Source organism: Larimichthys crocea, chromosome II, assembly GCF_000972845.2.
Source record: "Larimichthys crocea isolate SSNF chromosome II, L_crocea_2.0, whole genome shotgun sequence".
Classification (NCBI taxonomy): Eukaryota; Metazoa; Chordata; class Actinopteri; family Sciaenidae; genus Larimichthys; species Larimichthys crocea.
In genome coordinates this window covers 2,089,927-2,106,681 of record NC_040012.1, presented here as the reverse complement: position 1 = coordinate 2,106,681, position 16,755 = coordinate 2,089,927, and the positions used below count along the sequence as shown (strand labels likewise).

Genomic DNA, 16,755 nt, shown 5'->3' with positions numbered 1-16,755 from the left:
CTGAGCTTAGAGAGAGAGTCTGTCAGAGGAGAAAGTTGATGACAGAGCTGTTGGATCAACCGCAACATATTTCCTACTAAGCTTCTGCTTTAAGCTCAGAGAGCTGAAGACCAGCGGAGAGGAAGTTCTCTCTCTTTTTGTTAACACCGAGAGGATACAACGAGGAGAGGTGTCACTTTTGTTCGGACAAACTCTGAAACAAAGGAGATCTCGAGTGAAGGATGTAACACTACTGTTTCCACTGCGTGAACACAGGAAAGCGAGCACCACGAGAGACGTTTAGTTTTCTCTGTGTGAAGAGGCTTCCCGTTTCTTGTCTTAGAGAAACTTAAAGGGGAGAAAACAGCATCCTGTTCACTTTGGGAAACATGACCCGAGTCCTCACAAAGTCATTTGCTGAGTTGACAGCTCTTCTAGGTTCATCAGCTTAGACGAAAAGCTGTGTTCAGCTGTTTGCTCTTAAAACAGCTGGCACATGACCCAGAAGTCTGACACATGACTCTCAGCTGTATATTTATAGTACGTACACATAATGGACAGTATAATCACGCGCCAAACAAATATTCACTGGTTGTATGATTTTAAGAAGCTGCTATCTGTGTATATACACACAACACGACATCTCTTCAGCATATAAGAAGAGCCCACCCAATTCTCTCATGATTACAGAGGAATTAATAAGCTAATTATGCGTCTAAACTTTCATTCAGCGGTGGGAGAGTGAGTTAACCTGCGTGTCAACTTCAAGGGAGGGATTGTAATTAGGATTGATAGCCAGATGGGAGAGTTGGAATGAGATGAAACGAGCGATCCATCAGGCGCTCAGCCCAGAGTCAGAGAGGACACAGAAGGATTAGTTCACTCATTATATCTATATATGTTGCATGGAAACGTTTATCCAGAAGAATATTCTATAAAAACATTTATTATTTAAAAGAAATGTACTACGATGCAAATATTCCCAGGAGTATTCTGGAAATGACACATTTCCGTCGACTTCTTTATATTTCCTGGACTCGAAACTTGACTTCATGAATGATCTGTACGTCATTCTGTGTTTAAAAGTGACATGTACGCATGTTTTGATTGGTTTGTCTGTCTTCAGTCTTTTCCAGGCAACAGTAACGCGGACAGCGTGGTTCAGTACAAACTGCAGCAGCCGACGATCGCTCGCTTCCTCCGCCTCATTCCTCTGGAGTGGAACCCCAGCGGGAGGATCGGACTCCGGCTGGAGACCTACGGATGTCCCTACAGTGAGTCTTCTTTGTCACAGGCGTCTCCTGGGTTTCCATAAGTGTGGACAGATGCTGGTTGATTTCATGGTGATCAACGTCACCATGGCAACCTGTTCTCAAGCACCTTTTAATCAGGTTATTGGATGCAATTAAGTGATTTGCAGGATTGTTTATTGATTGTCTATAAAAATCCTCGTTTGTACCTCAAGCTCAATGTACGTACATAGAAAAAGATAAAACACAATCAAATTAAGAAAACCTCTTCATCATCTTAAGGATTTAGGAAAAATGCTGCAAAAACAGGAAATAACTTTGATGCACTTGTTGAGTTTGTGGCTCATGAAGTTTCAGTGGATAAAAGTATCTGTTACTGATGTAAAAGTATCAATACCTAGTATTAGTGTAAAAATACTTTATATATACACCTTTTCAGACTTACACGTACATTGTTACGGAAAATTGTGCTTGAGTCTAGTCAGAAAAATTCAATATCTTTGGGATAAGTGTGAGAATTTTGAAAGAAAACATTGATAACTGCTTAAGAATTAAGAAAATTTTTGACAATTTCTTGGCTAAATTAAGATTTTTTAAATGTTTGAACAATGCGGCATGTAAATCTAGTAACTTAAGAAAATGTTTGAACAATGCGGCATGTAAATCTAGTAACTTAAGAAATAAATACTTTATAGAAATCTACTCTATAAACACTACTAATCCAAAAATACTTCATAATGTTGAAGCTTTAAGGCAGCAGAGACTTTTATTCAGTGGATTGTTTTTTTTTTTTTTTACTCCCACTCCAAGTATAATGAGAGCGTGCTGCATCCTTTAAATTGAGCCTTATGTTTCCTGCTTCTGTTTTCACACCCTGTCGTCTTGTTACTTTATTTATGTGCTCCTGCTATACATTCTGTTTCAACACCACATACATCAACACGTCACATTTTATTAGCACAGCCAACAAGTAACGCAAAACACACTGCCAACTGTTGTCACACATTTTAATCCTGACCTCTTCAACACTCCTTCCCGTTTCACACTCCTCTTCCCTAAAGCGAGGATTGTTCCATTTCATGTATTTTACAATAGATTTGCTGCATGGCATTATTTTACTCATTAGCCTTCTGTTTTTCACGTTTCACGACAGGATTGAATATAAGTGCGACACCCATGAGGGAAAATTATCACATCTACTCTTAGTGTTTCTAAAAAAACACTATGCTGTCAGTTTAATTTGCCAATTAGTAGATTCAAAGTTTTTATGTCGACACACACGTCATTAGTTTTGTAATGTGACAATGCTGAATACGTCTTGGATATGCGATCCCTGCATGTCCTGCACCACGCCTATTACTACAACTTCTCTTATTGTCGTAGTAGTCAGTGGACAGTGGAGACTCCTGCCCAGACCCATTGGCCTTCATAGATAAAAGTAAAATTCACTGAAACCAGCTTCATCTCCTGGGAAATACATTTATACATTACCATGTGATTTTCCAGTTTAGCTGTGCTCGCAAATGTGATCGCTGCCTGGATTATTTTAGCACCGGAGCCACACAGAGGTAGTCTGGGTGGATTATGAGCATCCAGAGAAGAGGACTTTGACACCAGAGACGTGGGTTTTAATGCTGGTTTAGACAACACAAGCAAGTTGTTATCAGTTAACTGAAAGCATCGTCTCCTGACCTAAGTTGTGTTACGTGAGTCAGCTCAGTGTGGACAACAATCTTTCCCTGGTCCATAATAACCATAAACGAGTTTAATAAGCGGATATTGCATTTTTATTCTGATGGAAAAAAAATGATGTTTTCAATTAACATTTTGACACATTCAGTATTTTGTGACTCCAAATTCATTAAACAACAATATTTCCTGTGATAGAGTTGAATTTCCTTCAGAACATAGTTGCTGTTGCAAATAAAGTTGTATGTAAATAGAATTTCTTGCAGAGTTACACAAACAAATGTGGTTTTATGATGATTGCTAACCCCGAACAAGAGTAAAGAAGCATCTGCTCGATGCAAACAATAGGATGTTTCACCATTGTTGCCATGTAGCTGTTGCCATGTGTCATTCTGTTGTGAACCTGTGAGCACTTCCCACACATATTAAACCCTCGGTTAATTATTCATCTCCTCTCTCAACAAACTGCAGGAAGCGTTCTGTTTGAAAAGTGTCTCTTTTGTTTTGTCCATATTCTTTTGAGCACTTTTGGATCTCTGCAAAAAAACAAACAAGTTTTGCAAATGATTTATTAAACAGAACACAGATCTAGTTCTCCCTGAGAGGTTTCACCTCACCACCTCTGGTGTACAGACTTTTTGGATGCATCTCTTCTCCTTCACACACTGATTTGACCATAAAGATTTGACCTGACTGCTGCATTTTGCCTTTTCAGCCTCTGATGTTGTGAGCTTGGACGACAGCAGCAGCAGCAGTCTGGTGTACAGGTTGAGTACGGGGCCGAGGCGGACGTCCAGAGATGTTGTGACTCTGAAGTTTAAAACCCTGAGGAATTCTGGGACACTGCTGCACGCCGAGGGAGAGGGAGGACTTGGCCTCAGTCTGGAGTTAGAGAGAGGAAAGCTACAGCTGCTGCTCAGACAAGGTACAACACACCAGATACTGACATCGACTGACATCTATTCATACTGATATCTAGTACGCTGGAGTGTAACACAAAATCTGGATAAATACCGGGCTTATCTGCAGAATGATGGAGGGATATAATAATAAAAAAGGTACCACACGTAAAACCACTGAGAAATGTCAGGCTTAAGGAGCTTATGAAACACAGCAGACAGAGTACAAGATGTTTTTATCTGTATGATCCAACAGAAACGCTTCAGCCTGAACACTCTGATCACAAACAACATTTTGTCTCTTGTCATATAATTTGAGAGTCACTTTGTGGACTTACTGCCACCGACGACAGTGTAAACTCTCTGAAATAACTTTCGATTGGTTTAAATCCTGACTCACGCTCTGCTGCTGCATCTCAGTCTCGTTACAGCCGTGATGGATGGTTCCCCGATCACTGTAGCATGTGTTCGCGCCGGACCCTGCAAGACGTGATGCATGGCTTACAGTTTGTACAGCGGGGTGTGTGAGTGTGCACGAGGTTAAAGCAGAGGTTTTCAGGCTGCCGTGCTGAATCATCACCATATGGATAACCTCTCAACAGGAAGCCCATCTGGATGCTGATGTACTTTTCATTCCTTGCACCTGTCCATCTTTTTCTCCACACTGTCACCAAGTTTGAACTCTTACGGAGTCCTATCAAACTGAAAATGAAAGTGGAAAAATACATTTCTATCTCTCATTATATCCCAAATATTGGGTAAAATGTATGAATTTAGTATTTTATGAAAATCGGACTCTTTCCATTCATCAACCATTTCCCAGAGCCGCTTATCCTTATCAGGGTTGCAGAGGGCCGAAACCAGGGACCTTCTTGCTGTGAAACGACAGTGCTACACCACCATCCACCTTTTTCCTCATCTAAAATAATATTTTTAAATGTTTATCTTGCAATTAAGGGTGAACACATAAATGTACGTGTTTCTCTCTAGTTTGTATCATTTTTATACTTTGATACTGTCGATATTCAGTCAGAAATCTGCCACATTAAAGCTAAAGACGCTCTAACAAACAGACTCTCACTCTCCGTCCCTCTCATAACTTGGTATTGTCCTCCCTTTCTGTTCTAATTACTCCCTCCACAGATAATTTCTTTATTTATTCCATATCAGAAGAAGCCATTTACCTTTTTCGGCTCTACATTGTGTTTCCTGTTCGTCTCTTGACATGTTCTGTTGCTCGTTTTCCCTCAGTGATATGGTCTTCATCGTTCTCTCATTATTTCCCTTCCACCCTCTGTCTCTCTATATTGGCTATTCAGGTTACAGATTGTGTAATTTAGGTCATCTGCTGTGTGCATTGACCCTGAGCCCATGCAATGTCTGCTCTGCTCTGCTCTGTTACCACTAACACGCGTCCTCCCAGGGCAGATACACTTTGCTTTATGAGGCAACTCTGAGTAACAGCCCTGCACAGAAACAGCAACTCTGCAAACCTGGACCAGAGGAAACAAACACCCGATGGTAGATTAACTAGTTTTGTTAATTTAAGTTGCATAGATTGAGTTCTGTATCAGCCGACTCTCAATATTACATGCATATGTGCACACAGACACATCGGTTCAAATAATTTTAGATTCATATAAGTTAAATAATATAGGCCAATAATCACTTCACTCTGCAAATTCACAGACAAAAACTTCAGCAATACATTTAAGATTAAAATTAGCATACATTTAACGTGTACAAGGGCAGAAAATGTTGCAGTGTTGCATTTTAATGGGACATGTGATCCTGCTGCTGCAGAACCTGCAGCTCTGATTACACTGAAAGAGCCAAATCACACATATCATGCTTCTTTCACAGAAGCAGCCAGACATTGTCCATGAGTGGTGTTCAGTCAGATTTCTGCTGAGTTCAGATTCATTCCTGTCACACTGTGTTGACGTATGAGGATTTCTTTGAGCTCTCTCTATCAAATCCTTACATGATGTGTCTCATCACTTCAAACGGCTGAGTCCTTGCTGCAGCTACTCAGATTTGATTCCGGGCTGTGGTTTCTTTGCTTCATGTCTTCCCCTCTCTCTGTTTTCCCGTCTGTCTTGTGGCATTTTTCCTTCACATTTTATATTCTGCTCATGTTATGATGAACGTTTAAGCAGACAACAAACTGCAAACAGACCAGTTTATCAGAAGACAGCAGTGGAATGTGCAAAGGCAGGTGAAGATCCAGGTGAATGCAGATTTCAGTGGCTGGTGATAGCAGCAAAGCTCAGCGTGGCAGGTGGAAGACAGGAGGATATCCTGGAGCAAACATTAGAGACACAAGCCCACAAAATAAATCTCCCTGCAACAGTTAGTGAACAATCTCACAGAGTCTGGGAGGCAGAGCCGGACTTTTGTACTGCAGAGGCTGATTAGATGATGAGGAACATGTGGTGAGGAGATCAGGCAGGTAGCGACACCCAGAGTCACACACAACAAACAGATACACACACACAGGGGAATCATTGCAGCTCAGCTGCTTTCCCTGTTGGTCTTCTCATCATATTAAACCTACAATGAAATCATCAGTTTGGTCATCTTCGTTTCTTTCTTTATTTTTTAAAAGATTCCAGGTCAACGACGATTTACAGAGGCTTCTAACCAGGAGACATTTTGCTCCACCCAGTCTGTTTCTATCCAAACAGCTGAAAAAAATCATGGTGGTTTAGTAAGATTTATGTCTGCTATCCGAGACCATTCCCCTCTGCTTTACATTCATCAAAATGTCAGTTTGCTATAGTGTGTGTTTGTTGGCTCATAACTCAGCCCAGTCCTCTCCCGTTGCTTTAGTAAGTAAAGGGTTGCTGCAGTGCGTGACGTTCGAAAAAATCCCAAATCAAAACTGACACGGTAACAGTTGTGGAATAAAATTTGTATCAGCCTTGTTCACTTCCTCTGCTGTTGGAGGCACTTTGGAGGATCTGTAAAACGTCTTTCACGACAATCTGTATCCCAGCATGCGTGCCGGAACTCGAACATACGGACATTTTTTATTCAGCCGGTAATGACACGTCATCTCACCTTCCTTTATGAGATACGAATCTTAGAAAGACACAGAGACTCACTGTGTGTGTTTGCACTTTGAAGATTATGTTTGATGCTGATTACAGCGACAGCAGTTCCTGATTCAGGTTGTCATCTTCCTGCGTAATCAGATTCACAGTCTCAGCTGTAATGATGTCGGAGACAGGATGCGATGAGAATGAGGCAAACACATCCAGTCTGACCTGGCACTTTTTATCCATTATCTATGTAGAAATTTTTTGCTTCAGCTGCAGAGCGTCTCTCTGACACATCCAGATTCACAAGTCTGCAACAAAATAACCAAATAATAACCAAAACAGACATGTTGAAAAATCTTACGCACTTTCATACCAAAGGTTTTGAGACCCCCGTGACCTTCAACCTGTGCTACCATCACCCTGATCTTTCTATTTTTCATATCTGCTGATCCTTGTTAATATTTTCTGTGCACATTCATGCTCCCATCAGGAAGCAACCTATCGATTTTTGGTGACCCCTCCATCACAATTCATATCACAGTCATGCTCATGGATTCACTGACAGTAGGGCCTTACACAGAATACAGTATTGGTTGTTTCGTATTCCCACACCAAGATTTTTCCCATTTGGTGCCAAAGAATTGATTTTTTTTTCTTCTTGATCACCTCGATATCGATAGAAAAACACAAAGGAAAATAAAGACGGACAGCAACAAAGACTGGCCTCTATACATTAATGTCAGTTAATTTCATATTGGTTTGCCCTGTGACCTTTCATATCGATTCCCGCTCCATCTTTCCAGTCTTTCACACGGTAATCATATCATCCATCCAATGAAACCCTCGGTCATAAGGTTCTGTGTCCTTTCCTCCTCCACCTTCAACAACATTTTATTTGTTTTTAAGTCTTGCCATCGCTCCTCTCATATTGATTTCGCTGTCTCTTTTTCAATCATCCAGACTGTAATCAAATCGGTAGCCGCATTGACAGGACAGACCTTCTCTGTAGCTTCCTCTCTCTGGATGAAGCTGTAGTCAAATATATCAGCTCTCAAAATGGGCTAAAATATCAGAAATACATTCGTCCATCATCTTCCAAACTCTCTCTGAAGTTGGACTTGTCTCTCCCTAAAGAATATCTGATACATTTTTAATGGCTGACTGCCTGCATCTCTTTCTGCAGCTCCTTTTCTCAGCAGAAATACAAAGTTTCTCTCCCAGTACTTTCGGGGGGAGGATGTTGAAATGAATCCATTAATTTAGACCTGCTGGTGCTCATCTATCATTAATGATGTATCACCATATTTCCTCTGCGGTTTTTTCAATTGAGCACATATTTGGCTTCAGTTTTTAAATTCTACTGTTACGATATTCTATAAACCGGGATGAGATGAGACATGCTGACCTCAGTGTGATCCTCTCTGGGAGATACTGCGAAAAATTTAATCACAATAAAACAGCTTTTATTGGCCTGGTGATCATTTCTCTGAGGATCAGATAAAACTTCTGACCGGATTTCACGAAATCACGAAGTTTTTACCCCTCCTCCTCCTCTTGTCTTCCAGGTAGGACTTCGTCCTCTGAACCCCGGCGTCTCGCCTCTCTCGGCAGCCTGTTAGACGATCAACACTGGCATCATTTAGCAGTGGAGCGGCACGGCTCTCACCTCAACCTCACTGTGGACAAACACACGGAGTGGGTTCAAATCCCTGCAGAGTTCAGCCACTGGGACATCGAACAGGTGGGATAAAACACAAGAAAACCCATCAGACCTTCCTATGCCATCCAAATTCAACATTAGAAAACTTGACAACCGGGTGTAGATATTGTATTTCTGTTACCGAATGTGGCTCTCTCTATGTTTTTGTCCAGCTGAGTGTAGGGGCGCTGCAGAGTTCTCAGAAACCGGTCATCTCCAAGATGAACTTCCACGGCTGCTTGGAAAACCTGCTGTACAACGACCTCAACCTGATACAACTAGTCAAACACAAAGACCACCGAGCTACTGTAAAGGTAAGTTTAGCTACAACACAACCACCTGCACTTAATGCAGTGAGGGCCACAAATCAAATCTACTGTGACCATGAAATCGTGCTGATCTCACCTGTCAGTGAGTGGGGTGTATTAGTCGATGTGTTAGACGTGGTCTAAAGTGGCCCAAGGAAGGAAAAGTGGTGAACTGGCATCAGGGTCATTGATACACTTGGGGAGCAAAGTCTGGCCCATGTGGTCCGATATATTCCCTAATGATCTCAATAAGTTGCTACATTTTGTTGCTTTTTGGAAATAAAGTTGCTGAGAGGGTCTGAAAAATCACTAAATCTAGAAAACACCAGCTTGCAAAGCCAAATGACATAAATTTGCATATTGACAATGTCATTGCTTGGTGGGTGGGAGAGATGATTAAGACATTTTCAGCCAAACAATCCTAAACTCAGTACAGGGACATCTTTTATTTGAAGTAACAAAGTACAAAAGAAATGCACAATGGGATGCGATACCTACGTAACGTAGACAATGACAGCTTTGTGTTTTTAAAGTTTCAGGCTTTTATCTGAGAGGGTACATCAGCAATCACTGGACGAGGGTCACTGGAACCAAAATCCGCCTCCATAAAAATTCCTTTTGATTATCGAAACTTGAATAAAACATTCCGTTTGTTGTTGCCTTTTGTGACTGTGTGACCAATTATTGAACACAGTGCATTCATAACCACGGAGCAACATATCTTTTAGTGTTCTTGTGTGTTATGTTTTATTTTCTTTCAAGTAACAGGATTGTTTGCTTGCTCACATGCGGTTGCCTTTTAGATTCCTTTTGTCCTCGCTGAGATTCGGTCTTAGTAAAAGAAATATTGGCTTTACTACTCAGGCACTGCTGCTTGTTCTGGACGCTCAGTGAAGCCGGGACAAAAGGAGTGTACACTGTGGTTAGACTCTCACTAATGCCTTCTTATCTTGGCCATTAGGACCTTTTTAGATGTTTCTACATTCACGATGAGTGGAGCGAGCTCATCACAGCGAGGCTGTGAAGCGTTTCTGCAGGAAGTAATAAATGCTCTCTCATTACAGTAAAGGCTCAGGCAGCAACGGGGAAAAAAACACAGATTCTTGTTAAAAGGGTAAAGAGTTTTCACATGCATGGCTGAAGATCTAATAGAGGCAATTTTATGTTGGTGCTGTGGCTGTTAAGGTACCAGCCACAAGTTATGGTCAAATTTAGCACCGAGACTAAATGGTGCTTCAATGAGGAGGCATCAATACGAAGAAAATAAGACTGTGGGGTGAAGGAAGACCGGTGTGTCAGTGCTGTAGACCGAAGACTTTTGAGGGTTTTTAAGGTAACTTTTTACTTCAGGTTGTGCAGCAGCACGGCCCACTTCAACATGAATTATTGTACATCACTGTAACAGCTCCACAAAGGGCTTTTAGATGTCATCTGTGTTTCCGGAGCATTATAAAGATAGCAGACTGATATTCCCAGCAGAGAGCCAACACTGTAATATATTACTGCTGCAGCCTTAGCAATGGACCCGGTGTCATTACCACTACTCAAAACAATGGGCCGCAACAGAGATGTCAAGATACTGTAGTACTGGACTTACTGTATGCTCGCTTTCATTTTCATCCTTTATCTCTTAAGTACAAGCTGGGTGACTCTGTATTTTCAGTTTGCTTTCCTAATCTTATTCTAAGCCTTGCTGTTATCATTATGGTAATAACCCGTGTCCTTTTTAAGGAGACTTGCTGATGAGATCAGTGTGACAGAGGTCACATCGACACGCCCTCTGCAACTGATTAATATTCATGTTTTATGTTGTTTTATCTCTCTAGTAATCACTTTTCTCTCTCCATCTTTCTCTCTATCAGGGCAATGTGACCTTCTCTTGTGCTGAGCCAGTTTCCGTCGCCGTGACGTTCCCCGGCCCCCAGAGCTTCCTCCAGTTGCCGTTGCCGACAGCGACGGCGTCCTCCTCCTCTGGGGGCCTGACCGTGGGGTTCCAGTTCAGGACGTGGAACAAGGCGGGGCTTCTGCTCACCTTTGCCCTGCCTCAGGAAGGGGGCGTGGTTTGGCTGTACCTGAGCGAGGCCAGGCTGCGGCTACAGATCCACAAAGCTGGCAGGGCACTGCTGGAGCTCAGTGCCGGTCAGTCTTAACTCCTCCACCTTCAGTTCATTCAAACCACCAACAGTTCACAGTTGTTCTTATGTGGCTATATCCCATGCCTCCGTCAGATCAGTAAAGAGTACGAAATGGCCACTAGATTTCACGATCCAAACCTCTGCAACAAATAACAGCCTGCTCAGTCCCCCTCACCATGTTTATAAAGGTGTTGAAGGAATCTTTGCCATCTTACCAGGAGTGGGGTTCGAACCCACGAGGGCTATTGCCCATTGGATCTTAAGTCCAACGCCTTAACCACTCGGCCATCCTGGTGCCTTTTGTTGTAGAAGAACTGATCAACCTCACTGATACAGAACTATTGTAAGAGCTGTCTTCACAGCACGTTGATCTGATCAGTAACTGACTGTGAAAGATCCGAGGTGAATCTTTAAAGGTAAAAAGTACTCATTCAAAAGTACTCACTCATAATTCACAAATGCATATTCGTATGGAAGCTTGCAGTTAATTTGTGATTTTCAAAGGGCGTTATCAACACATGCACTGCAGTCAGTGTTAGGTTGTGTTCTGTGTCTGGTCCATGGGTGGACTTTTTGATGTATTCACATCTATGGGAAATTAAAGGACATTGATTAATATATCATACCAGGAGTGGGATTTGAACCCACGAGGATTTGAATCCATTGCATCTTGAGTGCAATGCCTTAACCACTCGGCCATCCTGGTGTGTTGAGCAAGCATGTTTAAGGACAGAAAACCACCCCTGCAAAAAAAAAAATGTAACACTCAGCTGTCATGTGATATTAATTATTGATTGGGCATGCTAAGGATTGCACCGTAATCCTTTTCCTTTTGTGGTTTCGGATTGGGAAAGTCGATAAAGACAGAAACAACCCTTTAAATGTGGAGTATAATTCTCACTGCCTCAGCATGCGTGCAGACTTGCACTTAACAGTGAATGGAAAGCTGTGATTGGACATAAACAGAGGAGTCCTCGTGGACGAAGGACAAGGACACATGAGCATTCTTCTATCTCATTCTTCCTTCTTCATTTGCACTTAGATGTCCAATGTTTAACCCATGATTTACTTTATTATCCTCATTACCAAAGCTCACACATACACCTAACTCTGGCAGAGTTCTGTGTTCTGTTGCAAAGTATTGTCAGTGAGAAAAACAAAAGAGATAATGAGGTATTGATTTATTCGCTTAACTTTTAACAACACATAGATTTACAAGACAGACAAAGACCTGCTGGCACTTGTTGCAGGTGAGTCACACAGAGGATACGGGAAGTAAAGTAGACACCTGTGCGAGGTGCACTCACTCACTCCCAATGATTTTTTGCAATCCATGTCTACCCACCAGCAGGAAACCTTTACTCATTTTCAAAACAATTTTCTAGTTTTAGTCTGGACTGATTTTATATTCTGTTCAGTGTGCAAAGGATGTGATTTAGAAGCTGTTCCAGTACTCTCTTTGGTGCATGTTTGGCAGGTCATGGTGTGATAGAATATCTAATTTGGACATTACTATATGTGCTACAGTGCTCATGCTTGGCTTCATCCGTGGTAAAAATAAATAAATAAATATTGCACAGCCAACATCTGCTGCAGGACTTAACGGCTCGGTATGCAGCTGTGAACATATGAGGGGGAAAAAAATATAATTTCCAGCAGTGCGTGTTAATGGGTATTTGGTTCACAGGTTCAACTCTAAATGACGGCCAGTGGCATTCGGTTGAGCTGAACTCCAGACGAGGTCGTTTGAGCATCGCGGTGGATAAAGAGGAAGGAGGCAGCGCTCAGGCCAGCCCCTCATTTCCTGTCACCATAGAAAGTCACCTCTACTTTGGTGGTAAGCCATGTAGAAGCAGATGAATACTGATGAATGAAATTATGTTTACACAGAGTAATCACCAGAAAAAACTTAATTTCTATCCATAATGTGGTATTATATGTTGGCAAGTAAGCAACTGACATTCCTTAGACTAGAAGGATGATGCCCAAACGTATCAAATCTCTATGATCGTTCATATTGTTTGACTGGATAATGATCTCATGTGGCCTCTTCTCTGCCTTCTCTTCTCAGGTTGTCCCACTGAAGACGACCGGCAGGAATGCAGAAACCCCTTCAACGTCTTCCAGGGCTGCATGCGTCTACTAACTGTGGACAACCAGAACGTAGACCTGATCATGGTGCAGCAAAAGCAGCTGGGAGTCTACAGCAACCTGCAGATCGACATGTGTGGAATCATCGACAGGTTTGTTCTTCGACATTTGCTAAGATACATTTCTGTTGCTTTGCTGTGACTTCTCATGCAACAGTTCCCTAATATTCATAGAGGTTCATCACACTAACATTTAAATGATTTACTCATTTTTGATCTGTGCATTTGCTTGCTGGATGTGGACTATGCGGAGAGTCCAACATGAACAGAGCATTGAACCACCCTCTTCCCATCATTAAAACTCATCTACCAGCAGTGGGATTTGAACCCACAAGGGTTTGTATCCATCCATTAACCACTCCACCATCCTGGTGAGATGAACTTTTATTAAAGGCTGAGAAGACAAGTTATTGATTTCACCATCAAGGGTAACATAAAGTATAGAGGGCGTCTTTACTGCAAAGATATCCTCATCATCATGACTACCAGGAGCGAGGTTTGAACCCACGTGGGCTATTGCCCATCAGATCGACTTAACCATTCTGCCATCATGGTGACTTTTACAGTTTGTTTTTAACAGGAAAAATAAGAAACAAAGTGCAAAGAGAATACCTTCGACTTTAAGTCAAACGAGGAGGTTTAATGAGTCTTAAAACAAACGTTTTAACTCGAGGAGTGAGATTTAAACCAACAAAGACACAACAATTAGTCACGAAGGCCTCCATGGGGCTACTTTTACCAAAAGTGTGGTTTGAGCCCAGGTCACAGAAACAAGCTTGTCTGAAATCTGTGTTCATTTTCAGTTTTTAAGGGGTGTTAAATTAGGTTGCGTTTGGCTTGACCACTTCTAGTCTATCTGAACAAGAAATGCAACTACTCAAGGCAGGCTGCTTAGACACGTTATAAACAGGCACAGTTGTGTTTGAACTGAAGGAGGACCAAATTCAATTTCCTGAGGCTTGCAGGTCATACCAGGAGTGGGATTTGAACCCACGAGGACTTGAGTCCATTGCATCTTGAGTGCAACGCCTTAACCACTCGGCCATCCTGGTGTGACGAGCAAGTCGCAGGTCAGCGTCACTCAATAACTGTCTGAGTTATTGATTTCTCCATCGAGAGTAGCATAAAATATACATACTCAGAACACCACAAGTTGAATAACCGCTCAACCACTCGACCATCCTGATGAGATGACAAACTACTTAAAAGGTCATCAGACAATCCTGAGACTTAAACATTAATACGACTTAATACGTATTTATAATGTCAATATATCCCAAGACTTCATGTCCAGTCATCCATACAGACATAACAGTGAGTCAAATTACTTCATCGTACGTGGTAAAGATGCATCATGTACATCAGGCATGCTTTTGCTGTTGTTGTCAGCAGATGATAAATCAAGCCCTTTGGAAATTAGTTTTAATTAATGAGTCTTTCCACAGTGGTTAAAAGAAAGAAGGATGATTTGCTTATGTACAGAATCGTACCATTACATAAGGACTTGTTATGTAATTTTTGGTAAAAACTAAATATATTTATGACTTGACAGAGCAATAGCAGCGCCGTCTCTCTGTCAAACACTGCTGTGTTTTGTGAGGAGCAACTTTTTCTTGTTTTGAAACGTCATTTTTCTTTCCCTCTCTTTGCTGGCAGAGTAATATATTTGTGAAGTGAAGCGAGGCAGCATTTTAGAGAGAAGACTACACCATCCAGACCAGGACACACACACACAAACACAAATACACACAAGCTTAAACCCACAAACACACACACACTCACAGTATCTCCATCCGAATTAATATTCAGTCGGGTTACAGTTGCATTCTCGCTGACATTTGTCAGCAGTCAGCTGTTGGATTTTTCTCCGTTCCATTTTATTCTTTGTCCTTTTCTATTCATAGTTCTTTTGTGCCTTTGATTGACACCTAGAGCCATTTATCAGTAATGAACAAAATTATAATAATGCGTGGGTGACAAAACATTATATAAATGCATTTTACCATGAGGCCTGCACATAGAATGATTGATATAACCATCATCATGTTAACATCGAGCAATATAGTTAAGTGTGATAAGGGCACAGAGAGATAGAGAGACTATAAAAAGACACAGAGTTAATGAGTTTATTTAATGAAATGTGAGACAGTAGGAGAGAATTTACTTTCCTAATTGTAGAAGCAAACACTTGAAGAACTGTAGAACAACAATTTTAAATAATTTTGACATGTAATCTGTCATTCATAGCCAGGTGAGCGGGTAATGTTTCCAGAGCTAATCAGCTTATATGGACGTCCCGACCGAAGAGGACGTTGACGGAGAGAGAAAATGCAAATTTTGGACTTCATGATAAATATTTTCGTCGCAAGTTATTGATGCTAAGATGATAAACTAAAGTCTAAATATATCATCAGCGACTAAGCAGGATTAGAGCGTTAACTTCAACTTCGAGAGAACAGAGAGCGCGAGAGAGAGATGAGGGAGGGAGAGCAGAACAAATGGTTTTGCTGTTTTGATGTCACGCCAAATAGGAGCACAATTAATGAGACAATTACAGCAATTATAACCCCCCCTCTAGGGCATAACACACACACACACACACACACAGGCAAACACCCTTCCCACATACATAGTAGAGTGTATGTAAACACCAACATACACACAACTATTGAACCAACCTCGTATCTTTGCCAGATAAGAAGTATCTGCTCGAGTGGTTTTAATTAAATGTCTCCCTGTTTCGGCATTTATCAGATTATCATTATTATTCAGAAGAATCCAGAAGATCTGACTGCTCACTGAAAGAAACCAACAACAAAAATCCTGTTTTCCAGGAAAGAGAAGAAAAAAAAATCTACCATATGCTCTCTCACATGCTGTAATCCTGCTGATTGAATTTTGGGCCCATGGGATATATTGTACTGTAGGGTGGAAAATGGACTCACCCACACACAGCTTTCAATGTTGTGGTCATACTTCAGAGCAGGTTATTATATCTACAGCTGTGTGTGCGCGCGCGAGTGTGTGTTTTATGATTGTTGCCGGTAGCAAAGAGTATTATTAGCCAAAGCAAACACTCCATCAAAAGCACAAATGGAGCTCAAACCCACGAGGACGCGCTCCGCAACATCAATTTAACACTTTGTGTTGTATCAAACATGTTTCAGGTCACCTCATAAAAAGCTTAGCTTGATATACTTACAAGAAAATCAGCGTTAATATTCATGTCAGAGTGCAGGGGGCTATTTCTGTGTCTGAATGTAAAGCACAGCTGTGTACACACCTGGAGTACAAGTACAAATTCGAGGTACTTGTACTTTGAGGATTCCTATTTTATGAACTTTTTTTGTCTGACATTTTTAGTTACTAGTTACTTTTTTAGATTTTCACACTCTGTCCAGTTTAAAACTTATTATTTTTTTCTGATAAACTGAAGGATTAATTTCATGGGCTGAGAAAATTCTCTTCTGAAGCTTAACACACTAATATCAGATTAGCTGGAAGAGAAAATCACCACAAAGCTCAAAAGCTTAAAAAACAAGCTGTTTTTCTTTTTCTTGAATTATTAGAGATACATGGTTCTCACTGAACAGCAGTGTACA

At 41.3% G+C, this 16,755-nt stretch overlaps 1 protein-coding gene and 3 non-coding genes across 5 annotated transcripts in view; 1 reads left to right on the top strand and 3 right to left on the bottom strand.

Annotated features, from left to right (window-relative positions):
• The window catches only part of LOC104938513 (contactin-associated protein-like 4), a 107,189-nt gene that overhangs the window by 40,528 nt on the left and 49,906 nt on the right, over positions 1-16,755 (top strand). For both annotated transcript variants that reach the window (XM_027289772.1, XM_027289769.1), the window contains 7 exons: positions 1,106-1,253; positions 3,634-3,843; positions 8,427-8,602; positions 8,734-8,874; positions 10,731-11,007; positions 12,691-12,840; positions 13,075-13,246. In XM_027289772.1, the coding sequence (XP_027145573.1) occupies positions 1,106-1,253; positions 3,634-3,843; positions 8,427-8,602; positions 8,734-8,874; positions 10,731-11,007; positions 12,691-12,840; positions 13,075-13,246 (1,274 nt within the window). The remainder of the gene's footprint in view (positions 1-1,105; positions 1,254-3,633; positions 3,844-8,426; positions 8,603-8,733; positions 8,875-10,730; positions 11,008-12,690; positions 12,841-13,074; positions 13,247-16,755) is intronic.
• On the bottom strand, positions 11,216-11,298 carry trnal-uaa (transfer RNA leucine (anticodon UAA)). The gene has a single exon. It is a non-coding gene; the product is annotated as a tRNA-Leu (tRNA).
• trnal-caa (transfer RNA leucine (anticodon CAA)) lies at positions 11,627-11,709 on the bottom strand. Its single transcript has one exon. It is a non-coding gene; the product is annotated as a tRNA-Leu (tRNA).
• On the bottom strand, positions 14,123-14,205 carry trnal-caa (transfer RNA leucine (anticodon CAA)). Its single transcript has one exon. It is a non-coding gene; the product is annotated as a tRNA-Leu (tRNA).